Raw genomic sequence first — 27976 nt, forward strand, 5'->3', positions numbered from 1 at the left:
ATGTGATAGCAAATTAAAGCCTATGCAAAAAGCACCGTAGTACACACACACACACACACACACACACACACACACACACACACACACACACACACACACACACACACACACACACACACACACACACACACACACACACACTGTGCAAGATGTGTTATTATGCTATAAGTCTGATGGTTTATTAGGTTAAACATGAGCTATGATGTCAGGCTAGCCCATTAGGGTTTAATAGCCAAGACCTTGATCTAGAAAAAAATAAACCCCCGGCATAATTGGAGAGTAAAACATAAATTAAATCACATATTCTCAGGAATGGGTGATTTACATTGATTTGAAAATTGTATGGTTAACACAAGTTTAATATATGCCAGTACAGTATTTGTTGTACTGGAAGGTCACATAGTACTGTTACTGTATTCAGTGCTACTCAACCCGCGGGCCGCATGCAGCGTCTCTGTGGCCTGTCATGGCCATACCAAAATAAAATTTAAAAAAAATGTTTTGTTTCAATTTGTTTTATTGTGAAGCAGAGGATAAAAAATATACATTTCCATTCAATTGTATGGGTTGCTTCCTTTTTTGTCTGTAAACAGACATACACAGGAGCGTCAATTGGGTATGGCAAGGTAGGGCAGGTGCCATACCCTTGCACCTGCCAAAAACAAAATCATGAATAGTAGCCTAATGCAGGTGTAAGACCATTGTGTTTGTATTGTGTTATAGGTATATAATGCATAGTCTTCTATGCATTTCGGGGGGTTTTGAGGGTTTGGTATTTTGCTGAGTGGCCCCTGAACCATCTTAAGTTGAGTAGCCCTGCTGTATATAAACAATGGACAGTACAACGGACAGTACCCGAGACCAACAGCAGGGGGCAGCAACACACCAACCGGCGCCTAGACAAAGTGGTCCCCAGAAGAAGAACATAATACCCACAATGCAGTAGTGAAAACAACATGGCGTGTTGTCAGACCGTTTGTTGAGAAGCAGGGCAGCAGCAGCCATACATACATACATATCACAGCCTACATACACACACATACATCCTAACATGTACATACAGCGTCCGAGAGACACAACAACAGCATAGCGACAGGATCAGAGCGCATCACAGCCTGCAAACCCTCAGTGATCTCCATTAAAAAGCCGTTTTCAGTGATCCTCCTGATGAAGAACCTCGGCATAGAGGGGACGGAGCGCTTCCTCAGCCCGGGGAAGAACAGAGGGCTGCGGGCGGTCAGGCACTATGACCCGGGGGAGCTGCTGTTCAGCTGCCCTGCGTACTGCTATGTCCTCACCGTTACTGAGAGAGCAGCTCACTGTGATTACTGCTTTACCAGGTTATTATATTATATTATATTATATTATATATATATATTAATATACACTGTGATTACTGCTTTACCAGGTTATTATATATATATATATGTTATATTAATATACACTGTGATTACTGCTTTACCAGGTTATTATATATATATATGTTATATTAATATAAACTGTTATTACTGCTTTACCAGGTTATTATATATATATATATATATATATTAATATACACTGTGATTACTGCTTTACCAGGTTATTATTACTGTTATTATATATGAATATTACTGCTATGTCCTCACTGTTACTGAGAGAGCAGCTCACTGTAATTACTGCTTTACCAGGTTAATATAGGAATATTAATATTACTGCTTCACCAGGTTAAAGGTAGGGTAAGTGATTTACTTTGGTTAAAATAAGTGTTAAATAGCTCTATATTGTGATAGTAATCATTACTATAGAGTGTTTGTTCAGTAACAGTGTTAAATAGATCTAATCATTACTATAGAGTGTTTGTTCAGTAGCAGTGTTAAATAGATCTATGTGATAGTAATCATTACTATAAAGTGTTTGTTCAGTAACAGTGTTAAATAGATCTAATCATTACTATAGAGTGTTTGTTCAGTAACAGTGTTAAATAGATCTAATCATTACTATAGAGTGTTTGTTCAGTAACAGTGTTAAATAGATCTAATCATTACTATAGAGTGTTTGTTCAGTAACAGTGTTAAATAGCTCTATGTGATAGTAATCATTACTATAGAGTGTTCAGTAACAGTGTTAAATAGCTCTATATTGTGGTCTATATTGTGATAGTACTCATTGCTATAGAGTGTTTGTTCAGTAAAATTCAATTGTGCTTCAATTGTGTCACCTACAGTACCTGAAAATGTATTATATTGTGTTTACTAAAGAGCTGGAGAGACCCCTGTGACCGAGCAAACGCTCTGTAGCAATGATTACTGTCACAATATAGTACTTTAACCTTTAAAAAAATACTAAAATATATCACTTACCCTTTAATACTGTTATCAATGTTATTAATATTCACTGTGACCTCTGCTTCACCAGGTCAATATAGGAATATGAATATCTTGATAATCATGCATGTCATTTAGATCAGTGGTTCAATCTCAAACTTTTTCGTGCCAATTCGTGCAAGGACCCCCAAAATGATATGTATTCGGCCGCGGACCCCCATCTGAAAATATGTTGTGCCAGCTGGGACCTCCCAGAAGCAAAGATTTGAGTTACAAATGTTTTCATAAAAAATATATATATTCAAAGGTTTGCACACAAAAAAAAATGCTGATCTACAAGCTCATAGCGCGGCTATGAGCTTGTAGATCTGCTCTTTTTTAATAGCCAAAGGTTAACATTATTGTGATGCCATATTAACACATTTTGCTGGGGACCCCCTGGAACCCCCCCCAAGGACCCCTGGGAGTCCCCGGACCCCACTTTGAGAACCAGCTGATTTAGACAGATGCCAGCTTCATTTGTAGACACCTGGCACTTTTTTTGCGGCAGTTTGTATAATTTCAATGTAGAGATTATTTATTTTTTGATAATATACTGTTTTAGACTGATGACAGACAGGTTCTTGGGTTTACCTGTGATCATAGTTTACTGATGACTCTAAAACATGTTTTAGTTGCTCCACTGCGCCTCCTACAGATATTGTCAATAGAAAAGTTCCATTGACCTGATCTGTAGGGGGCGCAGTGGAGTAACTAAATGTTTTTCCATCCGGTGGAATATTTTCTTTTCTGGCCAAAACGTGTATGTTAGACATGAAGTGGGGGGCTCAGAGTGTCCCCACTAAGGAAAGTAGACTTTCAACATCTTAAAACTGTCTTTGTTTTGGCGGGTAGCGGAAGTGTATTTCTTATTTTTTACTAAAGACATGAGGCTGCGCTACCGAGGGTGTTCGGGCAACGGCTGGAAAGTAACATATAGCGTTAAGGAGAAACTCCTAACGCTATGGACCAGAACTAGTTTACTGAGGCACTACATTGTCTCTATGCATTTGATGTATGTGTTTACCTTGCTTACTGTAAATCGCTCTGTCTGGATTAAGTAAGCATTAAATGCCTAAATTGAGGATATGCGTGTGACATCATCATCAAACCCGGAAGTTATGCAGGAATGCCTACTGAGTGTCAAAAAAATACTTTCTGGCCTTGACAGCCCATGCATCCAAACAGAAAAGTCATATCTGATTGCATTAAACAACATTAAACAATGTTAAACTAATTTTGCATGTTTCTTTGCCACTCGATTTGCCACTCGATGTGCCATTCACTTCAAGCATGCGCATATCCTCTATTGTAACTTGTTATGACACTGCATTATTCACTCATATTCATGTGTTATCTATGCAGAGAGTGTAGCAAAGATGGCGGTCAATTCATCTCCTGCAATGTTTTAATTTGAAAACAGAAAAAAAAAATGAAAACAGAAAATTCATTTGTGTTTTCATTTTCTTATCGTTTTTTTTTTGGATAATATTTTGAAATAATAAAAAAATTTAGGAAACAAAAAAAAACATAAAAATGGGTCCGCGACCCACAATTGGGTCCCGACCCAGTGTTTGGGAAACAGTGGTACAGAGGGTTGAAGTGGTTAAGATGAAGTTCCAGGCAGTTTGCTCGCTGCTGTAGCCCACCTGTCAATTCATCATCTGCAATGTTTTGCTGTTCTCCCTTTTTTGTTGGGAAGGCACTGCAGTGTCTGTTTAGATAAGGCTATGTTGTTGTGGGGAGGGCTTACTATGAGATCCAATGCTGGTTCTATCAGTTGATTCCACAGGGAGTTAGATAGCGGTAGGTACAGTAGGTACTGTACCGTAGCTAGAGCCATAGCGTGGTGACTGGTGACACTGTCAGCCAGGTCCAGTGAAAGGTTAGCCAGCTATATATAGATGGAACACATGGGTGCTGCTGCGTTAGAAGTACTAGTAGGACCCCGTGTGCCCTGCACCTTGAAAAGCACCTCCATCGGCGTGTGCTGGGATTACTACACACATATGTGACTGTTTTTGTCTGGGAGACGGTCATCTCGCTTGTGCCCATTCTTCAGGAAAGCAGAAAAACTATTTTTTCCTCAAAAATGAGTTAATAGCCCAGTTAGACTCTTCACATAAATGTCAGACAAGTGTCAGAACACATTGAGACCTGAAGCCGATTCTACATGTCTCCTAAATCTCAACAGTTTTCTGAAAAACGTATGTTTCTATATCAGTGGTGCTCAATCTTTTTCATGTCAAGGACCCCAAAAATTATATGTATTTGGCCGCGGACCCCCATCAAAATATCTTGTTCCAGGGACCCCCCAGAAGCAAAGATTTGAGTTAAAAATGTCCGCTTTAAAAATATATATATTCAAAGATTTGCACACATTTTTCACGATTTTTCAAAAATAGCAGATCTACAAGCACTCGGTGCCGCGCTATGAGCTTGTATATCTGCTATTTTTGAATAGCCCAAAGTGTAAAATAATGCTTTCTAGCTCAAATCTAAAAATGACACAGTTCCAGGTCTTAATGGGTTAAATCGACATGTAAATATGAAATAAATGCATAAACATGTAGCTACGATATGAAGGTTAGAGGTTAGAGCTAGCAACCTCTAATTCAAGTGGTTTTCTCTACTTAAGAAGCTACTTATTAACCAATATATCGTTATTTTGCTATGAGTCCCTGCTTTCATATGCCATGAAAAAAAAAATGCTAGATGACTGTCTCCCAGTCAAATTTGGTCACATATATAGATTGTTTTCCCCTCTCTTCTACTCTCCTTGTTATTGTTTTTGTCATCGTTGCTACAATGTTGAGCAACCAAGACCAAATTATTGCACCGTTGTGTACTTTTTCTATATCGTTGCTGTCGGGCAAAAACCTCTTATCTCCATATTCGAACCATCTTTTTGTAAATGAACGTCGTACTTGATCATACGACAGTGTCACACAAAATCATCAAAAGTAGCAGATCTGTTTTGAGCTTGTGGATCTGCTAGTTTTGATATTTTTTTATTTAAATCCTGAAAAGTAACAGTTTTGGACTGGTTACACCTGACAGAGATGATATGATAAAAATACAATGTTGAATATTCATTGACACGTGGTTAGGAAATAGTGTGTGTGTGTGTGTGTGTATGTGTTTGGGGATGAGGTGGCACGTTGGAAATCCTTGATGTCCAATGTGCCATCCTTGAAATCCTGAATGCGTCTTATCGAAAGCATTGTACAATGTGCATTACATTCACACATTCACACACTGATAGCGGAGCAAACCTAGACGCAAGTGACGTAGATGCTATAATGCTATTTGGCATCTAGAGTTGCAATACCAACCCTTCACAGTCCGTACATCCAAACAGAAAAGTCCTTTATTCTGATTGTATTAAACAACGTTTACCGTAACTCACCAACATTGCAGCTGAGCGGAAAGCTTGAATTATCCGACCTCTCAGTTTTTGTTTCATTAAAATCTACCGTAGACAGGTTATGAGTTACTTTCTGTCAATACATTCCGTGCATGTGATTATTTTTCTATGTGTCAAGAGTTTGGAAGCTCCGTGAAACATTCTACAGTTTTTTATTCTAACGTGTGTCTTCTCATGTGTTTGCAGGAAAGAAGGTCTCTCCAAGTGTGGTAAATGTAAACAGGCCTATTACTGCAATGTGGAATGTCAGGTAAGAGTGTGTCTGTCTGTCTGTCTGTCTGTCTTGTTTCTGTACACACACATTTGTTATGCATGTATTTCATGTGTGTAGACAGCTTGGTTTCCTCTATCATTGTCTTACACCTGGCCTCACAATTTGTTTGGCATTTTAGGCACAGCAAAAAAGCTAAAATATTTCATCTTCACATTCACATGTGTCTCTACCAGCTCAACGTGTCGCATTGCTTTTTACGTCTCTGCGCGCAGGGCTGGCCAAACCGAGCGAGGTTCTTGGAGGACAAAACTGTTTTATACTCGCTACGGCGGGGGTCTTCAACAGGGGGTTCGGGACCCCTAGGGGGCCCTCAGAGTTACTACAGGGGGGGCCGCCAAATCTTTAAACAAAAAAAAAGAATTATTAACCACTTGAACCCTAGCATCCCTATTCTGAGGGGAACATTTGCCAAAAATAGCAGATCCACAAGCTCACTTGTGCAATGACCAATAGTAATAATTGTCCTCTCTCCTTTACTGTGTGTGTGTGTGTGTGTGTGTGTGTGTGTGTGTGTGTGTGTGTGTGTTTTCAGAAAGGTGACTGGACCATGCATAAAATGGAGTGTTCAGCAATGTGCGCTTATGGAGAAAACTGGTGTCCATCGGAGACAGTCCGCCTGGTGGCCAGAATCATCATGAGACAAGTAAGAATATATATATTTAGATTCGTCCCCCCATGGAGACTTGAATTCATACATATTTTCTAGTTTTCGTCGCATTCCTAAGCCAATAATTTGATGCCCAAATTGGGCAGCGGTTCCGGTAGGAGACTGTTGTCTTATGAATCCATGAATTCAAGTGTCCGCGGGGGGACGAATCGATAGAATAAAAGTCATTTTGGGGGTGAACTATCCCTTTTTAAAGTGGAATCAGAATCCCTTTTATTGTTATTGTATAGAGCACCGAAGTCTGACGTAATTTACACATCCTACCTGGGTCGCGGTCCCCCCCCCCCCCCCCCCCCGTTCTGAATTCCCATAGTCCATAGATGTGTTTAATATCGCGTCAAATAAGAACTGTGTTCCAAAAATAAACCCTGGTGGTTTGACTCTTATGGATATGAAGCATCAACTGACGGTGAGAAAACGATAATGTTACTTCCAACGAATTAGTTACATTTTCGCCACAATTCTTATATGAGACGATTCTATGATGACCCAATGTTATTCTCCATAGAGAAATTACTTTACGAACCAGGGGATGAACGAGTGACGTCAGAACTTCTGTACTCTATACAAGCATTCAACAGAATTGTATTGCCACTCTGTTGGCCTGGCCGTTCAGGGGTTAACCACTTAAACCCTATGTACTTTGTTTACTCAGGTCCTCCATGGCTCCATCCTTGGCCCCTTCCTTTTTTTCCCCTCTACCCCAAGATCTCTTTGCTGAGCTTGTAGATCTGATATTTTAACCTATCATAACGCCTGAGGTTCCGATTCTAGAAAATGTCTTCTAAATTTAAAGTTTTCTGAAGAACGTATGTTTCTATATCAGTGGTGCTCAATCTTTTTCATGTCAAGGACCCCCCAAAATTAATTGTATTTGGCTGCGGACCCCCATCTCAAAATATGATGTTCCAGGGACCCCCCAGAAGCAAAGATTTGAGTTACAAATGTTTGCTTTAAAAAAATATATATATATTCAAATATTTGCAAAAATAGCAGATCTACAAGCTCATAGCCACGCTAATGAGCTTGTATATCTGCTATTTTTGAATAGCCAAAGAAATCTTAAAATGACAGAGATGCGTCCCTGGAACGCATCTGTGTCACTTTAGATGTCTTTGGCTATTCAAAAATAGCAGATCTACAAGCTCATAGCGCGGCACCGAGTGCCGCGCTATGAGCTTGTAGATCTGCTATTTATGAAAAATCATGAAACATTTTTTAAAAGATTTTTTTTCAAAAAACTGTTAGGATTTAGAAAACATTTTTAAGAATGGCCTCAGGTCTTAATGGGTTAAGTGAATGTTGGCCTATTCTGTCATGCCCAGAATAGGGACGCTAGGGTTCATGTGGTTAACTGGACCAGGCAACTTCCCAAACGGCCGCACGACCTCCTGACCCTCTCTGCCTGCCGCCCCAGATCTGATCCAAGATTAGAAGCATAGCCGGGATAGTAGCACTGGTCTGGATAATACAGGATCTTTAACCATTTATACTTCTTCTTGGCACGGAAAAGTTTGAGAACTCCTGAGCCACGTCTAACCGAATGGGGTTAGACGTGGCTCAGGAGGTAGAGGAAACGTTTCAACTATACACTATTTAGCATTAGTTCAGCATTAGTGAATACTTAATTCATCATGAATTCATCATTTGTATAGCATTATTCATACATTACTAAGCATGTACTTCAAAGTAAACTCCATTTTAACCATGATGGATTCATTGAAAACACTGAAGGGGCCGTGTTTTTTCAATTACTTTTTCTCTTTTTTAATTTTTGGGGGGAAAAATCTAATTAAAAATAATTAAATAATATTTTGTGTGACCTGGGTTTGAATCTCCAGACCAGTAGGACATGAAAGTTACAGAGTGCAGCTTTAACAGCAAAGAAATAGTTTTCTCTGTCGGGTGGAAACCTCCAAAACTGTTGCTTTTCAGGATTCAAATTCAAAAATAGCAAAAGTGCTTTTGATGCTTTTGTGTAACACTGAGTGTTTGTTGTTTATTATCACTTACAAGAACATTTAAAAATGATACACAAAGATTCGGTAAAAATGTGAAGGAGAATGCCTAAAAACCCTCCAGGGGCTTGAGAAGTGGCATTTTCCGGGACAATTTGTACCTTCATAGGATAAAATTAACATCAATTTGGAATATACACATCCATTACAGTTTAAACATTAATAGACATGTCATACAGATGAAGTACCAAACGGAAAAGACCAATATGGACACTGTTACAAAAAAAGAAAGAATCAGCAAAAACATATTGCAACAATAAAAGTCAGGGGAACCAAAACGTAAACCTCAAGGGGAAATGTTATTATATTATATTAGGCAGACCGTATGGAAGGATTTGGTTGTTAAGAGAAGCGATTTTAGAACCTTCTTAAATTGGTGAGAAGACAGCTTCCATAGATGTAATGGCAGAGAATTCCATATTTTTGACCCTCTGAAGCCTATATTAAACTGGCTTTGAGAGGTACGGGCCTTTGGGGGTCTGAGGTTATTTGAGCTACGTGTTGGGTAATTATGGACCTGAAAATTATACTCAAATATATGATGAAAAAAGGAGGGAAGGGTTCTCCCCAATGAGCCATAAACAAATAGACCAATTGTAACCTGTCCTTTTTTGTCGTGTGTAGTATGATCAATAGGTGCTTCATCACGTCATTGGAGAAAATTACTTGTAAACAGTTCTTTTTTGTCGCTGCTCCTAATTGTGAACACAGCACTGGGAACACTTATTGGCTTATAGCAGCCAAACAACTGAATTATTCAAGTTAACTTTTGACCAGAAGAAGACAAGACATTTGTACTGCATTGGTCTTTGTCACCATCAGCTAGAGAAAACAATTCAATTCATTCCTTTTATTTTGTGTGTGTGTGTGTGTGTGTGTGTGTGTGTGTGTGTGTGTGTGTGTGTGTGTGTGTGTGTGTGTGTGTGTGTGTGTGTGTGTGTGTGTGTGTGTGTGTGTGTGTGTGTGTGTGTGTGTGTGTGTGTGTGTGTGTGTGTGTGTGTGTGTGTTTCCAGAAAGTCACAACAGAACGCACTCCCTCAGAAAGACTGCTGCTCCTATCTGAATTTGAGGCTCGTAAGTAGGCCTGTGTGTTTAATTATGTTTCGTATTCTTGGTTACATGTGTGTGGGTATGCTTAATTACATGGTGTGTGTGTGCGTGCGTGCACGTGTGTGCATGTATGTCAAATTCCATCTGTGTTACTTGTAGAGATTGATATTAAAGTACAGAAAATTGGAAATACTCCAGTAAAGTAAAAAAAATCCTCAAAAGTGTACTTAAGTACAGTACCTGAGTAAATGCACCTAGTTACATTACACCACTGTGGAGAAGTAGTCGTTTCAGTTCGTTTTAGGACGTCTGAAGCTCACTTTTTAGCGGTGCCAACCGCTCTGTACGTGGCTTTGACTCGGTGTCTGTGTGTCTGTGTGTCCGTCTGTGTGTCCGTCTGTGTGTCCGTCTGTGTGTCCGTATGAGCCCGGGATGAGCACGGCAAAGAAGCAACACATACAAACACACGCACACACACACACACGGACTTGGAGATTGCCTATGCCATCTCTCCTCTCATTTGCCACACGTGCCACCGGTTATCAAAGAGGGGTCCAGGGACGTCCGCCCGTATGAGCACGGGATGAGCACGGGATTTTAAACAGCTATAACTCCAGTTTGCAGCATGCCACCAAGTCCAAATTTGGTATGTGGACTTAGACCACCAATACGGGCCGAGCATGAATTGCTCAAGCCCCGCCCCCTCTGTCTTCCCATTGGCTGGCCTTTAAACAGCCATAACTCAAGTTCGCAGCATGCTACGGAGTACACATTTTGGACATGGACTAAAACCACCAATAGGGACAAACTGTAATTACTTAAGCCCCGCCCCCTCTGTCTGCCCATTGGCTGGGCTTTAAACAGCCATTATTCCAGTTTGCAGCATGCTACCAAGTACAAATTTGGTAAGTGGACTCAGACCACCAATAGGGACGAACTGAAATGAGTTAAGCCCCGCCCCAAAGGCACCGCTTCCTTCACACAGGGTGTGATTTTTTAGTGACACTGAGATGTTGGAGAACCAAGAGGTGCAAAGTGTAATATCTCTGTGTCTTTCAGATCTGGACAAGTTGGACAGCGAGAAGGAGGAGATGAACCAGACGGACATCGCAGCGCTGCATCACTTCTACTCCACACACATCCACGACTTCCCCGACGACCAGACTCTGACGGAGCTGTTTGCACAGGTGAGACCCAACGGCCACAATTATTACATAACCTTCCCGATCGCACATTATTTGAGATGAACTGGGGACCCCCCCCCCCAGTGTTGATTTTGACAGCACATTTTGATTTAGTTTTAGTCATAGTCTTTTGAATAAAATTCCAATTTTAGTCATATTTTAGTCATCTGAAATGTTTTAGTTTTTGTCTAGTTTTAGTCGACTAAAATGTGTTTTGACGGTGCCTTGATGGCGTCGTAATGGCTGATTTTACACTTGGTTGCATGCTGAAAGTAACAGATCTACAAGCTCACAACGCGTCGCGCTGCGAGCTTGTAGATCTGTTATTTTCAGAGCGTAACACCCGAGCGTAACATGAAATGACTTGTCTTTTAGTTCTACTGGATCTCTTCTCCACTAGTCCCTCACTAACATTTTAGTCTAGTTTTTATTTGTTGATGAAGTTGTCAATATATTTAGTCATAGCTTTAGTCAATAGTTTTTATTGTCTCCGCCAGGAGACTATGTTTTTGTTCTCGTCCTTCCGTGTGTCCACCAAGCTAACATTGACACCAAGCTTCACGTGACACGTGACAATATGTTGAAAGGGTGTGCTTTGATTGGCTAGCGAGACGCATGATGAAATAGAGACCTATAAATAGGTGTGTCACTTCAAAAGATCATTTATATCTTTTGAAGTGAGGTAAGACAGGATTAAGCCAAGATTTCTTTATAAACTGGCGGAGACCTGTGCTCCGAGGAGCACATTTTCTAGTTTAGTTTTTATTTAGTTTTTCGTCAGTGAAAAAAGGTAGTTCACGAACATTTACGTCGTAGTTTTAGTCGACAAAATCAACACTGGGACCCCCCCCCCCCACACACACACACACACACACTGACAAGCACTTGGAATTGTAGGAGTTGAGGCATTACATTTAGTTAGGTTAGGTTAGGTTCATCATTCGGGGACCCCCCCCCCCTGGGTGTCCCGGCCCCCAGTTTGGGAACCAGGGACCGAGAAGAACCTCTGTGAGGGGTGTGGTCTGTGAGGGGTGTGGTCTGTGTGACAGCTGTGTGATCTTTACTGGTCTGCATGGGTTCTGTGTCAGCATACACACACACACACACACACAGACACAGACGCACACACACACACACACACACACACATACACACACACACACAGACACAGACGCACACACACACACACACACTTTGACTTTACTGGAGTATTTCCAATTTTCTATACTTTTACTTCTACTCCACTACATCTCAGAGGCAGATTATTGTACTTTTACTTTAGCTACTTTTGTTACTAGTTACTTTGTAGATTTGGATTATTATTACAAAACATACATTAACCACTTCAGCCCTATATACATTCTGGCCTTTCGAAAATAGCTGATCTACAAGCTCACAATGCGTCGCAAGCTTGTAGATCAGCTACTTGCAAAAGATTTCTATACATTTTAGACATATGATAACTTGTGAAACAGAACATTCTGCATGAGTACTGTCTACTTTTAGTACTTTAAGTAAAAATAATGTTGTACTTTTACTACATTGCAGTATTGATACTTTTCAAAATGTGTGTACTTTTTCCACCACTGACACACACACACACACACACACACACACACACACACACACACACACACACACACACACACACACACACACACACACTCCTCTATGCCATACACCGTGTGTGTGTGTGTGTGTGTGTGTGTGTGTGTGTGTGTGTGTGTGTGTGTGTGCGTGTGCGTGTGTGCGCGTGTGTGTGCGTTGCTCTCTCTCTCTCTGTGTGTGTGTACAGCTGTCCTGAACTCGTTAAGGCCCCTGTCACACTGTCGTCCAGCATGTGTGGCTGACAATCAGGTGTGTTTTTTGGGCCGTGTCCTACTAGCACTTATGGCAGTAGTCAGACATTAGCTGTGGCTGTTCACCCATCTGCCACTACGGTAATATGATGATTGCTGCGTCATATGTATGTTATTGTCCGACGTCATGACAAGTTTGATCATGTGACGAGACGATATATTGTCTCGTCACATTATATTTCTATATACCAGGGGTCTTCAACAGGGGGTCCGGGACCCCTAGGGGGTCCTCAGAGTTACTACAGGGGGTCCGCCAAATCTTTGTGTGATATGATTTTTTGTTTTACCTTAACCACTTGAACCCTAAATGGTGCATTTATATAGCGCTTCTATCCAAAGCGCTTTACATTGATTGTGCCATTAACCCATTCACACACATATTCATACACCGATGGCGGAGGAAACCATGCAAGGCACCAACCTGCTCATCGGGAGCAATTAGGGGTTCAGTGTCTTGCTCAAGGACACTTCGACACTAACTCTAGGGGAGCGCCCCAGCCCGGGATCGAACTGGGAACCTTGCGGTTTTCCAGTTCACTCTACCCGGCCATTCTACCCCTGAACCCTAGCACTCTACCCCTGAACCCTAGCATCTCTTTTCTGAGGAGAACTTTAGCCAAAAATAGCAGATCTACAAGCTCACAACGCCTCGCGCTGCGAGGCGTTGTGAGCTTGTAGATCGGCTATTTTCGGCAAAGAGGTCTAGGTGTAGAGGGGAAAAAAAGAGCAGACCAAGTAAACAAAAAAAGTTTAATCTGAAACCCAATGTTATACTATAGAGGGGGGTCCCTCCTTCATCTCTCTCTCAGCTAGGGGGTCCTTGGCCTGAAAACGTTGAAGACCCCTGCTATATACTACTATTATAGCTAGTTTAGGCACACATTTGTGCCACATGTCAACCAAATGGTTCCATTTGTACACTCTCAAAGTTACAGACCCATAAGGGTCCATTTGGTCCCTGTCCATCATGTAGCTGGGGACCCCCTGGAACCCCCTCAAGTACCCCTGGGGGTACCCGGACCCCACTTTGAGAACCAACGTGCTAAACGTTCTACATACCTTAAACATTATACTGTTTCTCGAGACCACGAACTAGGAGAGAGGTCTTGTTGGGCTCTGTAGGATAAGAAGGACTGCGTGCTGCGTGGGTTTCTATAGCGGTCATGAGGTGCACGCACATCCAAACATTTTGACGGGTGCCGGATTCTCGTTTTTCACAAAGAACCAGGAGATAACGCGATCCAAAGATTTACTGCTCCATTCACTTCCCTGTTAAAATAATTTCAAAAAATACCTTTTTTCCTGTGTTTTACTATGTATTTTTGGCCCAGACATGCTATTTTCAAAGGTGGACAACAAATGTCAACGAGGTCGCGATGACCTCGTTGACATTCGTGAAACCACACAGTGAAACCCTCAGTGATTAGCAACCATCAGGGGATCAATCATACTGGAGATAAATATTCTGTGACTACTTGAAAAAAGAGAATCGCAAAATCCTGGCACTAGGACCACACAGCCAGAATTAAGTCTGGCACTGAATGAGTTAAGACAGTGTGCGGCCTCTCTCTTTTTCTTTAGCGTGGGTGTCCTCCGGTCTTCATTAGAAGACGAGTACACACTCCTGCCATTGCCCTTGACCAAGGTACTGGCATTATGTTAAAAAAGTGGAGTTGGTCCCTGGGAGCTGCACTGTGGTCTCTCACTGTAGAAGTAGTTAGGACGGGGCCCCGGCCTACGGCAAAAACTTTCGTGTGACATAGAATGGCCCGACAGTACAGTATATGCAATGTGGCCCTCTGGAGTGAGTGTGGAAATATAGTGGCCCTCTCCATCATCAAAGCTGCCCACCCCTGGTGTAGACGCTCGACATTACTCAAACATTTCTATCTATATGTTGATTATACACACGGGTCAATTATACCACACACACACACACACACACACACACACATGCTCCAGTTCTTAAATTAGCCGTTGATTTATGTTCTGGCCTGCCTTCTAATGGCTGACAAAAACATTGGCCCATGAGGCTAAACTTACTTGCCGACCTTTGATTTATTCTTTGCCACAGCTCTGAGAAAGGCTGTTTCATATCGACTATGTCAGGTGGAAACCTCATTTTGTACAAAACTGTTACTTTTCAGGATTCTAATTCAAAAGTAGCAAAAGTAGCAGTATGTGTTAATATAACTTCATCATAATATTAACAATAGTTGTGACAGGTCTCCTCCCCAAAGTTAACTTAAACAAAGTTTTCCCATCTGTTCTTTGGACGTCCCACCAGCGCCATCTGTTGACCATCAGCTGTAGACTTTGAGAACCAATGCTGTCTAAACACACTTTTCAAATTACACCTCACCCGCTTAGCGGAGAGTGTGGGGTGGTAGAGGGGGTCTCCCTGAACGCGTGCGTATCTCACAAGTGCCACGACAAAGAGCCGTCTCCTTTCCAGTGTCCAGTATTGTCTGAAAACGGCACTTTTCTTACCTCAGGCCGCACTGGACGGCCTGCCACTTTTTTCTTTTTTTTACACATTATCTCTCAATGTTCACCAACGTTCTGTACTGGTCTGTATCAATTTTCTATCAAGTTCAGGGGCGCTCAGTTATGGAACAGTACACACACACACACACACACACACACACACACACACACACACACACACACACACACACACACACACACACACACTGTGATTCTGTGTATACGGAATGGGAATTATAGCTTATAGCACCGGTGCTATAAGATCCTATAAGGTCCTGCTAAGGTCCTTGAGGGTAGGTTCCAGGGGGGGTTTCTAGCAAAATGGAGGAACAGTATAGCTTGTGTATATAACATGTATTTTTAGAGAAGTACTGATCCTACTCTGATATTACATTACTGACACGCTATCTCTCTCTCCCTCTGTCTATCTGTCTGTCTGTCTGTCTGTCTGTCTGTCTGTCTGTCTGTCTGTCTGTCTGTCTGTCTGTCTGTCTCTCTCCAGGTGAACTGCAATGGTTTCACCATTGAGGATGAGGAGCTTTCCCATCTAGGATCGGCTGTTTTTCCTGAGTAAGATGGTGTGATTAAACATTTGTATTAATTTAAAAACACACTTATCATCATCAGGGATTGGTATGAACCAGACCTGTTGAGAGTTACGGCACTGTTTGATCTCGGGTCTTCAAAGTTTTTCAGGCCAAGGACCCCTTAGCTGAGAGATGAAGCAACACAATAAATTGTGTTGCAGATTAAACCCTTTCATAGATTTCATAGAAAGCTTCATAGAAATGTTTGACAGCGCTATCACCAGTGTTGGATTCATGTTAACTAATTTCCTGCCAATCGCGCATAAAGTTGTTCTATTAAATAGCGCACTTGTCCGCCAAATCGCATAAAGTCGTTCTATTAAAAAAAATAGGCCCGCTGTTTTAGGCACCGTAACACAGCTTTGGGATGATCCATCGTCAATGAGAGAAGAAGTACGTGGATGTGACATCATTCCAAAAAACGTCACTTTGTAGACTGCGTTGTAGACTATTGGCCAATCACGGTGCAGGATTGGTCAGTGTCCAAACCTCACTTATAGGGGGCGGTTACACCGCCCCAAAAATGATACAGAGATGAGATGACTTTCTGCCCGACAACAACGATATTCTAAAACTTGTATTACTTGTCATTTGAATGTCCTGCTCTCTCTCTGTCCCCTGTGTTCAGCGTAGCGTTGATGAACCACAGCTGTCAGCCTAACGTCATAGTGACGTATAAAGGCACGGTGGCCGACGTCAGAGCTGTGAGGGACATCCACCCTGGGGACGAGGTAAGACCCCTGATATATAACCCTGGGGACGAGGTAAGACCCCTGATATATAACCCTGGGACGAGGTAAGACCCCTGATAAAACCCTGGGACGAGGTAAGACCCCTGATATATAACCCTGGGGACGAGGTAAGACCCCTGATAGAACCCTGGGGACGAGGTAAGACCCCTGATATATAACCCTGGGGACGAGGTAAGACCCCTGATAGAACCCTGGGGACGAGGTGAGACCCCTGATATAAAACCCTGGGGACGAGGTAAGACCCCTGATATAAAACCCTGGGGACGAGGTAAGACCCCTGATATAAAACCCTGGGGACGAGGTAAGACCCCTGATATAAAACCCTGGGGACGAGGTAAGACCCCTGATAGAACCCTGGGGACGAGGTAAGACCCCTGATAGAACCCTGGGGACGAGGTAAGACCCCTGATAGAACCCTGGGGACGAGGTAAGACCCCTGATAGAACCCTGGGGACGAGGTAAGGCCCCTGATATAAAACCCTGGGGACGAGGTAAGACCCCTGATATATAACCCTGGGGACGAGGTAAGACCCCTGATAGAACCCTGGGGACGAGGTAAGACCCCTGATATATAACCCTGGGGACGAGGTGAGACCCCTGATAGAACCCTGGGGACGAGGTGAGACCCCTGATATATAACCCTGGGGACGGGGTAAGACCCCTGATAGAACCCTGGGGACGAGGTGAGACCCCTGATAGAACCCTGGGGACGAGGTGAGACCCCTGATATAAAACCCTGGGGACGGGGTAAGACCCCTGATAGAACCCTGGGGACGAGGTGAGACCCCTGATATAAAACCCTGGGGACGGGGTAAGACCCCTGATAGAACCCTGGGGACGAGGTGAGACCCCTGATAGAACCCTGGGGACGAGGTAAGACCCCTGATAGAACCCTGGGGACGAGGTAAGACCCCTGATATATAACCCTGGGGACGAGGTGAGACCCCTGATAGAACCCTGGGGACGAGGTGAGACCCCTGATTAAAAGTGGTTCCAGTGTTGATTTTGACAGCAAATTTTGATTCAGTTTCAGTCATAGTCTATTGAATAAAATTCCATTTAGTTTTAGTCATATTTTAGTCATCTGAAATGTTTTACTGTTAGTCTAGTTTTAGTCGACTAAATATCATAAGATTATAGTCGACTAAACCTACAGTTGATTTAGTCGACTAAATTGTATGTTGGCGGTGCCTTGATGGCGTCGTAATGGCTGATTTTACACTTGGTTGATTGCTGAAAATAGCCGATCTACAAGCTCACAACGCATCGCAGGGCGACGCGTTGTGAGCTTGTAGATCTGCTATTTTCAGCATGCAACACCCTAGCACAACCAAACATGAAATGACTTGTCTTTTAGTTCTACTGGATCTCTTCTCCACTAGTCCCTCACTAACATTTTAGTTTATTTAGTTTTCATTTCATTTATTTAAGACGTTAATCTCTCTCTCTCTCTCTCTCTCTCTCTCTCTCTCTCTCTCTCTCCAGATGTTCAACAGCTACATAGATCTGCTGTATCCGACAGAGGACAGGAACGAGAGGCTCATAGATTCCTACTTCTTCACCTGTGACTGTATGGAATGCAGCACCAGGTCCAAGGTACCCAACACTAACATAAGCTGCTTTCTCATTGGTCCTTTCACACATGTTGCATGCAAAAGGAGAATGTCCGTTTCAGATGCGTTCACACATGAAGGTAAATGTAACCCGTTTGATAAGGTTAGGGCAGTCTGGGTAGTGGACTCACACTTTAGCTACTCCCACTTAACCCTGTAAGACTGGGAACGCATCTCTTGTCATTTTTTGATTTCTTTGGCTATTCAAAAATAGCAGCTACACGAACTTGTGGATCTGCTATTTTCAAAAGAAATTGTACTTTTACTGTTGGTACCTACGTTGCAGTAGTGATACTTTTACTTAAGTAAAACATTTGATTACTTTTTCCACCACTGCTTATGAGCCATTTCATGGAAGTTTGACCGGTGAATGTTTCCAACTCAAACGCTAGTAAAAAGCAGAATGAAACTGGTTCTACTGTATCTATCAACCCAAACACCACAATAGAAGCGTCATCAACACGTCCACTCGCTGAATGTAAATTCACCGAACAATCACCGCGTCCATTCACGCATTGAGCCGTTTTGGGCTCAATCGGACATTACCCAGACTTAACTCATTGAGTGCCCAAATTATTATTATCTATTTCTGGCCATTACAATTTTTATTTTTTTATTTTTTCAAAGTAAAAAAAAGTGCTTAGGAAGCGAGATACAGCCTTTTTAAGTTATAAGTTAAACAAGGAGTGGATGGAGCTGCAAATCTTCAGATGACGATATCTTGTTTTTTTTGTTTTGTTTTTTTTTCAAAAAGTTTTTGAAAACACGTGAAACACGTTAATGGCACTCAATGAGTTAAGTCAAGGGTCCAGCCAGCAAAAAAAAAAGTCCTTTGCATGTCCGATCCTACTGAGCCGGAATGTTGCGTTCATACATTCATACTCTGTTTAAAGTCTGGAAAAGTTCCATAATACAGTGCATGTCTGAAACTGACTATATAGATTCATAAATATCCACACATATCACTGCAGTGATATAATACTGAGTTATTCTATCAGCCCAGACTGTGCGGCGAGGCTGCAGAACTCATGTTGTGACCTCATTGTGTCATCCGGGTCAGTGTTCATGTCCCCGTTCTATCCTCTCAGAGCTACTCCTTCAAGACGCGCGGTGCCACCATTTTGGTGCTTTCTGTTTTTCACTCGTCTTAAGAACTCATCATTACTCCTCTAGACCACTGGTTTTCACTGTGGGCTTCGGGGACCCCCAGCTGAACCTTGAGGGGGGTTCCTGAGTGTATCCCCAGCTAAGTGATTGATACTAGGAACCAGGGGTGGTAAATGTTAACACTTACAACACGAGTTTTAGTGGTGAGTACTCCATGCTTATGTGGAGGAGAGTTGATTCATCTCCAGTGTTTAACGTTTTATGAGACCCTGCCCATTAGTAGTCCATGTTTGTGATTAGCAGTAATAACCATGGTTTCCATGTGGATGTTTGTCAACACACACAACAACCCACGGCTCGACTGGGGACAGCGTTGTCTAGAAGAACGGGCGGGGATGCTGTTGGCAGGATGTGTGTAGAGCTGGCTGGAGCAGCCTCTCTTCTACATTAAGAAGTTTTACATTTGACATCAAATACTGTATTTCGTCTCTGTCGGGTGGAAACCTCACATGTACAAAACTGTTACTTTTCAGGATTCAAATCAAAAAACGGCAAAAATAGCAGATCTACAAGCTCGAAACGCGGTAGATCTGCTACTTTTGCCGTTTTTGTGTGACGATGTAGTATGATCAAGTATAGGCCGTTCATTTACGGAAAAACTTAAAGTTAGAATATGGAGATAAGACGTTACTGCCCGACAGCAACGATATACATTGTGGGTTAATAATAACCCCCTCTGTCTGTCTGTCTGTCTGTCTGTCTGCCTGTCTCTCTCCTCTCTCTCCAGGACAAAGCTAAGATGGAGATCAGGAAGAAGTTGGACCCTCCTCCTGACCCAGAGGACATCAAAACCATGGTCCACTACGCCAAGAACGTCATCGAGGAGTTCAGGAGGGCCAAGCACTACAAGAATATCCTTTCATCCACATGAGTCGTTTTTAGTTTTAGGAATTGACTGGGTTTTAGTTTTTATTTCGTTTTCAGCCTTAGTTTTAGTTATTCAGATATTATGACGAAAGTCTAAATAAGTTGTAAAAAAAACAAGGCACATCTTTGTGTTCAAAGATGCTAGTTCATCTTTGAACAATAAAAAACAAAGATTTATAGAAGGTGAAGAAGATATGATGGTGGGAAAACTAAAACAAAGACTATTTACTTGTTTTAGTTCGTCTTAACCCATTAAGACCTGAAGCCGATTCTACATGTCTCCTAAATCCCAACAGTGAAAAACATGAAAAACATTTGTTTCTATATATCAGTGGTTCTCAATCTTTTTCATGTCAAAGACCCCCAAAACTATATGTATTTGGCCGCGGACCCCCATCTCAAAATATTGAGTTCCAGGGGGTCCCAAAAGCAAAGATTTGAGTTAAAAATGTTCGCTTTAAAAATATATATTTTCAAAGATTTGCACACATTTTCACGATTTTTCAAAAGCAGCAGATCTACAAGCTCATAGCGCGGCACTCGGTGCCGCGCTATGAGCTTGTAGATCTGCTATTTTTTGAATAGCCAAAGTATAAAAAGTAAACATTATTGTGATGCTGCTATATTAACACATTTCGCTGGGGATATCAAATATATTAATATCAAATACTGTATTTCGTTTCTGTCGGGTGGAAACCGTCCAAAGCTGTTACTTTTCAGGATTCAAATCCAAAAACGGCAAAAGTAGCAGATCTACAAGCTCATCTAAAATATTTTAGCCCATCTAAATATTTTAGGTGGGGCTCCACGGCGAAATACATGTCATTTTGGGGGTCCTTGACATGGAAAAGTTTGAGAACCAGTGATATAGTTAACTGAAAAACATCATCTTTGTTTCCGTTTTCCCACCATCATATCTCCCCTCCCCCCCCCCAAGGACCCCTGGTTTTCCCCGGACCCCACTTTGAGCACCAATAAACTAAAATGATTGTTTTTAGTGTTTAGTCTTGGTTTTTAATGAAGTGTAAAAACCCTGGTGGTGGTTCCTCCTCCTTGACCTTTGGCCCCCTGCACCTCCCAGCGAGCTGTTGGAGATGTGTGAGCTGAGTCAGGAGAAGATGGCCTCCATCTTCGGGGACACCAACGTGTACATGCTGCACATGATGTACCAGGCCATGGGCGTGTGTCTGTACATGCAGGACTGGGACCAGGCCATGAGCTACGGGGAGAAGATCGTAGGGCCCTACAGGTCAGGAGAATCCCTTTTGAAAGCTGAAGGTCCCCTGTTCTGTGTCTGTGTCTTTAGAAGAGAACGTTTGTTAGTCCATTAATGTCGTTGCTGTCCGGCAGAAACTCTGCATATTTAATTTTTTTCATGTTTTATTTGTGTTTAGGTAAATGAATGCCGCTACTTTGTCATACCACAGTGTCAGACAAAAGTAGTTACATTGCGACATGTTGTGAGCTTGTAGATCTGCTAGTCCTGTAAATGAATAATAATAGCCTAATAATACATTTTATTTGTATTGCACTCTTTTCATTCACAGGGAATCTCAGAGTGCTACATGGGTAAAACAAATAATAAATCCTAGAAAGTTAAAAGGTTAAATGCTTCTAATGACGTTGTCTCTGGTTTGCAGTGTGCACTATCCGCCGTTCTCTCTGAACGTAGCCTCCATGTATCTGAAGCTGGGGCGTCTCTACTTGGGTCTGGAGAGGAAGAGTCAGGGAGTCAAGGCTCTGAAGAAGGTAAAACACAATATATATATATATATATAGACATGTTCTTCTTTTTCTGTCTGTCTCGGTTTTTTCAAATGGCCGAAATGTAGATGGGGCTGAAGTGGTTAATGTATGTTTGTTTTGTAATAATTATACAAATCTACAAAATAACTAGTAGTTTTCAAATAATTACTGTGGAGTAAAAGTATAACATTTGCCTCTGAGATGTAGTGGAGTAGAAGTACAAGTACTGAAAACTTGGAAATACTCCAGTAAAGTAAAAAAAAAACACCTAAAAGTTTTACTTAACACATCGGGTGCCAGCATTTTTTCATAACAACTTACGTTGGGTGCCAGCATTCTCCCCATTGACTGCGCTTTGCTGTTTAAAGCTCGAGACTCCACGACCAGTGAATCCACGTAAAAAAAAAGCATCCATTCATGTTGAGTGATGACCCTGGCTACAGCCTGGAACCATAACATTTCAGTCGGGGGGGGTTTTCACCACCGGAAACGGATTCGGAGATGTAGGCGTTTTAAAGAAGGAAATAGACAGGAAGCGGATGGAAGCCATGTTTTTGTTTCCGGTGATCTATCTGGCCCTTCCTTCTCAAGATCACAATGGGTACTACCAGGGCTGCTCTAGCCCCCACCGTGCGGAGAAAAACGAAAAAAACAAAAAGACTGAAATCACGGTTCAGACCGTGAACGGCACCAGAGCGCCACTATGTAAACCCACGGTTCAGACCGTGATCGGCACCCGATGTGTTAAGTACAGTACTTGAGTAAATGTACCTAGTTACTTTACACAACTGGCTGTTTAAACGGATCAAATCCATTATAAAATTCTTTTAACGATGGTGTGAATGTATTTTCTTCTTCTGTCCAGGCGGCGGCCATCATGGAGGTGGCCCACGGGAAGGATCACCACTACGTCGCCGAGGTCAAGCGAGAGATCGAGGAGCAGAAGTAGAGAGAGAGGAAGAGGAGGAGGAGGAGGGAGAAGAAAGAGAGAGCGCTAGATCCACACGCTCGAACAGCGCGCCACGCTGCCTGCGGCGCGTTGGGAGCTTTGTGTAAATGGTCTCTTTTCGGTGCCTGACACCTGGCACACCAACTTAGTAATAAATCTGACTAAAGAAGAAGAAGAAGGAGGGAACACCTTCTCTTCAAGCAACAAAAGAAAACAAGTTGCATCTGCACGGCATGCATCGTTTACCTTGCTCTTTTTTCTCTTTTTTTGTTACTGTTTAAAGCAGTGGTTCTCAAACTTTTTCGTGCCAAGGACCCCCAAATAGACACTTATTAGCCCGCGGACCCCCATTTGAGAAGATAAGCCAGTGAACTGCCACAGACCCCCATAAGAGAAGATTTTTACGGCTCTCTAGCAGTGATTTTCAACCATTTTAATTTCAAGGACTCCCAGTTTGACATGCATTTGGCTACGGACCCCCATTTAATGGCATGTATGTCTCTGGGACCCCAATTCATATTGTAAAAATGTTAATTTAACTCTGAGAGTGTACAAATGGAACCAAATGGACCCGTTAGCGTCCATTTGGTTCCATTTGTACACTCAGAGTTACAGACCCATAAGGGTCCATTTGGTCCCTGTCCATCGTTTAGCTGGGGACCCCCTGGGGGTCCTCGGACCCCACTTTGAGAACCAATGGTTTAAAGGTAGATTAAGTGATATTATGTTTTGGTTGAAACAAAAAGTTTTTTTTTGTTAAAAGGTTAAAGCTCTATATTCTGATAGTAATCATTGCTATAGAGGCAGGGGGTCTTCAACAAGGGGTCCGGGACCCCTAGGGGGTCCTCAGAGTTACTACAGGGGGTCCACCAAATCTTTGTGTGATAGAGGGAAAAAAGAGCAGACCAAGTAAACAAAAAAAGTTTAATCTGAAACACAATTTTATACTATAGAGGGGGTCCCTGCTTCATCTCCCTCTCAGCTAGGGGGTCCTTGGCCTGAAAACGTTGAAGAGCCCTGCTATAGAGTATTTGTTCAGTAACAGGAGTCTCCATGTCTCTCCAGCTCTTTGATTAACAATTAAATTCATTTTCAGGTAGGTGACAACATTTCAGCCAATCAGGAGAGAGTACCCATTTATCAGCTTTTTTTTGTTTTTTTGTTTACAGTGTTCCAGTTCTAATGTTGTGTCTGCTCATTTCTTTGTGTCATGACTTCCAATTCCACTTGTTTAATCTGTATCCTGACTGGGTTCTCTATCCTGATTGGATAAAATTGATATCCCGACCTGAAAATGCATTTTCTGTCTCAACAAAAAAGCCGGAGAGACACAGAGACTCCTGTTACTGCACAAACACACTATAGCAGTGAGTACCATCAGAATATACAGCAATTTAACACTTATTGTAACAAATAAAATAGGGGGCTGTGTCCACTGAAAGTGTTTTTTTGAATGACAGAGCGCTTTGGACATCACGTCCAGAGAAATACACATGCACTGAACGAGACGATTATGGCCCTCTGCATAGGAACCTGAGTACGAGCAGCGATTGTGGCCCTCTGCATAGGAACCTGAGTACGAGCAGCGCTCACTCTCCAAAGGTTGGGGCTAGTGTCTACTTGAGGCACCCAGGGTGCTCCGTCAGGACCCAGGGTGCTCCGTCAGGGCCCAGGGTGCTCCGTCAGGGCCCAGGGTGCTCCGTCAGGACCCAGGGTGCTCCGTCAGGGTGCTCCGTCAGGGCCCAGGGTGCTCCGTCAGGACCCAGGGTGCTCCGTCAGGGCCCAGGGTGCTCCGTCCGGACCCAGGGTGCTCCGTCCCATCTACAAGCTACAGTATGAGCTTGCAGATTTTTTTTTTATCGTGAAAATGTGTGCAAATCTTTGATTATATATATATATTTTTTTTAAGCGAACATTTTTAACTCAAATCTTTGCTTCATGGGGGTCCCTGGAACTAAATATTTTGAGATGGGGGTCGGTGGCCAAATGCATATCATTTTGGGGGTCCTTGACATGAAAAAGTTTGAAAACCACTGATATAGAAACATACGTTTTTTTCAAAAAACTGTAAGGATTTAGAAGACATTTGTAGAACCCCCCAGAAGCAAAGATTTGAGTTACAAATGTTCGCTTTAAAAACATATATTCAAAGATTTGCACACATTTTCACGATTTTTCAAAAATAGCAGATCTACAAGATTGTAGCGTGGCACTGAAGCTTGCAGATCTGCTATTTTTGAATTGCCAAAGAAATCTAAAAATTCTTTCCCGGTCTAAATGGGTCAACATAGTTGCATTGCAGAAAAGCGCTTAGGCAGCTCAAGCTGTGTGTATTTCTGTCAGTCACACGCAAATTAGGTCAAACATTGGAATATGCAACGTTCTCTCTGAGCAAATACTGTACATCAAGGCCTGTGACGTGAAGAAGTTCCCGCAACTCCATTATGGCGTTTTTGTACTCTTTAATTGTTCAAATGACTTGAAATATTGAAACACATCCTTAAATCCAATAGATTTAAAATGCATGAATATCAGTGAAGAAGTGAAAATGTTTCAGGGCAATGAAACTTTCATCTTGACTGTGATGATTAGTGACAGTGTTTTCTACCGTTATAGTTCTTTTTTCTTTTGTCCAGTTGGGGTTTTTCCTGTGGTTCTGGCCCAGAGCTGACCCGGGTCATGTTAGAACCCAGAGCTGACCCGGGTCATGTTAGAACCCGGTGCTGTTGTTGCCACAGTAGGTTTGTGTTCTGAGCCACAGCTGATGTTTTTTTGAAAGCGATGTTCTGGACGGCATTAATATGTATTCGTAGCAAACGTGTCATGTTTGTCATTTTTTTACAACGTTTTTTTTTCAAAAATAGCAGATCTACAAGCTCATGAGCTCATAAAGGATAAGGATAATTCCTTTTAACAGGTCGTTCATGAAAGTCCTTGCGGTCTTGTTTCCAATGAGAACCTGTGAGCAATTAGGGGTTAAGAGTCTTGCTCAGGGACAAATTTCATTTCATCGACACATATGCTGACCTGGCCTGGAATCGAACCTGGGGCAACCAGGGCCTCTGGCTCCCTAGGCAGGCTCACTAACCATTCAGCTATGGCCGCCCCTATAGCCGCTCACATGCTATGAGCTTGTAGATCTGCTATTTTTGAAAAAAAAATGTTGTAAAAATGTGTGTAAATCCTTGATTATATACTGTATTATACATTTTTAACTCAAATCTTTGCTTCTGGGGGGTCCCTGGAATAAAATATAAAAGAAGCAAAGATTTGAGTTAAATATGTTTGCTTTAAAAAAAATATATATATTTTTTTTTTTTCAAAGATTTTGCAAACATTTAAACGATTTTTCAAAAATAGCGGATCTACAAGCTCATACATGAGTTGTAGATCTACTATTTTTTAATTGCCAAAGAAATCAAAAAATGACACTGATGCGTTCCCGGTCTTGTATTTCACTATCACGCGTGAGTCGGGAGACGGTATGAACGCCTCAAACTCGCAACGTCGTGAAACGTGACGTTCAACACTTGTTGCTTAAAGCAGAAAAATTGGCCTTTAAGGTTTTTACGAAGCGTCTGAGACGATACATTTGTCCTGTGTCTGCGAAAGGGTCGTCCACGACACATTTTGAGTTGTTTTGATGTGACTTCCGTTGATGCGACGCATCGGTTGACACTTGACCTTATAGAAGCACAAAGGTTATGCAGCAAAGTCTTAGAAGTATAGTTATGTTCCGCAGAGCGGAAACCGGAGGGGGGGGGGCCTAGTGTAGAGCCCTGGTGGACTCCGGGCTAACTAAGCATATAGGGGCTTAAGTGGTTAACCCATTAAAACCGGGAACGCATCTGTGTAACCACTTTAACCATTATTTTATACTTTAGCTATTCAAAATAGCAGATATACAAGCTCACAGCGCGTCACCGAGTGCCGTGCTGTGAGCTTGTAGATCTGCTATTTTTGAAAAATCTTGAAAACTTTTAATATATATATATACTTTTAAAGCGAACATTTCTAATTCAAATCTTTGCCTCTGGGGGGTCCCTGGAACAACATATTTTGAGATGGGGGTCCGTGGCCAAATACATATCATTTTGGGGGTCCTTGACATGGAAAATGTTTGAGAACCACTGATGTATGGCAACAATAGACATTTGACAGTTACAAATGTTCGCTTTAAAAAAAATGATATTCAAAGATTTGCACAAATGTCCACGATTTTTAAGAAGTAGCCAAAGTATAAAATAATGGTTATTACAGCTCAAATCTAAAATGACACAGATGCGTTCCGGGTATTAAGTGGTTCAAAGCAGAAACACGGTGGCTATATTACAGTCCAGTCTGGTCCAACGTGTCTACAGGAAAAAGGCTCTGGTTGTGTTTACTCTTAAAACTGTGAATCATATATCAGTGACCCTGCATCAGCTACTCTGTAGCAAAATGAAGAGATGAAAACAAATCTTGATTGTTGCTTTGATCGTCTTAACAGAACCTTGTTTTGTTTTTTTTGGTTTTCGTTTCATCACACGAGGCTTTATGATCCACTATATGCGGTCGTACTGGTCCCAGTATGACCTGTACCAGTGAGCATCTTATCTAGGAACCAGCTGTATTTAATTTATTCACTAATGAGCGCTGATCTCAGTTCCAGTTTTTGCCTCGTTTGGTTTTTTTTTCGGCATGATTTGTGAGAAAATGTGAATGTTTTGTTTGAATAAAGGTTCTGCTTTCTGCTCTTGTGACAACAATGTCAAAATGAACGTTTTTTTGTTTTCTTTCTTTTCTTTTAAGCCATTCAATCCGGGACCACATACTGTGACATTTTAAGACTTTTTTGGCTATTCAAAAATAGCAGATCTACAAGCTCATGGCGCGGCACGAGCTTGTAGATCTGCTATTTTTGAGGAAAGAAATAGTGAAAATGTGTGCAAATCTCTGAATATACATATATATATATATATATATATATATATATATATATATATAC

At 42.0% G+C, this 27976-nt stretch overlaps 1 protein-coding gene across 2 annotated transcripts; it reads left to right on the forward strand.

The window, feature by feature from the left end:
• Positions 1-955: 955 nt before the first annotated feature.
• On the forward strand, positions 956-27749 carry LOC311045889 (N-lysine methyltransferase SMYD2-A-like). 2 transcript variants are annotated; one of them, XR_014600823.1, is made up of 13 exons: positions 956-1340; positions 5956-6019; positions 6576-6686; positions 9742-9802; positions 10838-10965; positions 15811-15878; positions 16524-16626; positions 18133-18243; positions 20155-20278; positions 21369-21543; positions 21935-22043; positions 22906-23258; positions 23681-27749. XR_014600823.1 is itself a non-coding variant. In XM_084057957.1 (12 exons), the coding sequence occupies exons 1-12, from the start codon at positions 1168-1170 to the stop codon at positions 22987-22989; spliced, it is 1311 nt and encodes a 436-aa protein (XP_083914083.1). In that variant the 5' UTR covers positions 956-1167; the 3' UTR covers positions 22990-23492. The 2 variants fall into 2 exon arrangements, 1 of the variants encoding a protein (XP_083914083.1); XM_084057957.1 differs by lacking the exon at positions 23681-27749 and having other exon boundaries at positions 22906-23492.
• Positions 27750-27976: the final 227 nt, after the last annotated feature.

The sequence above is a fragment of the Gymnoscopelus microlampas genome (assembly GCF_963454915.1).
Source record: "Gymnoscopelus microlampas genome assembly, chromosome: 1".
Classification (NCBI taxonomy): Eukaryota; Metazoa; Chordata; class Actinopteri; order Myctophiformes; family Myctophidae; genus Gymnoscopelus; species Gymnoscopelus microlampas.

What these genes read in the sequence shown, in the direction of transcription:
- LOC311045889 (XM_084057957.1), top strand. Translation starts at nt 1,168, where the DNA reads ATGAAGAACCTCGGCATAGAGGGGACGGAGCGCTTCCTCAGCCCGGGG. An exon ending in AATGCAGCACCAGGTCCAAG is followed by an intron (nt 18,244 to 20,154) that starts GTACCCAACACT and finishes CTCTCTCTCCAG; the next exon opens with GACAAAGCTAAGATGGAGAT. An exon ending in GAGGGCCAAGCACTACAAGA is followed by an intron (nt 20,279 to 21,368) that starts ATATCCTTTCAT and finishes GGCCCCCTGCAC; the next exon opens with CTCCCAGCGAGCTGTTGGAG.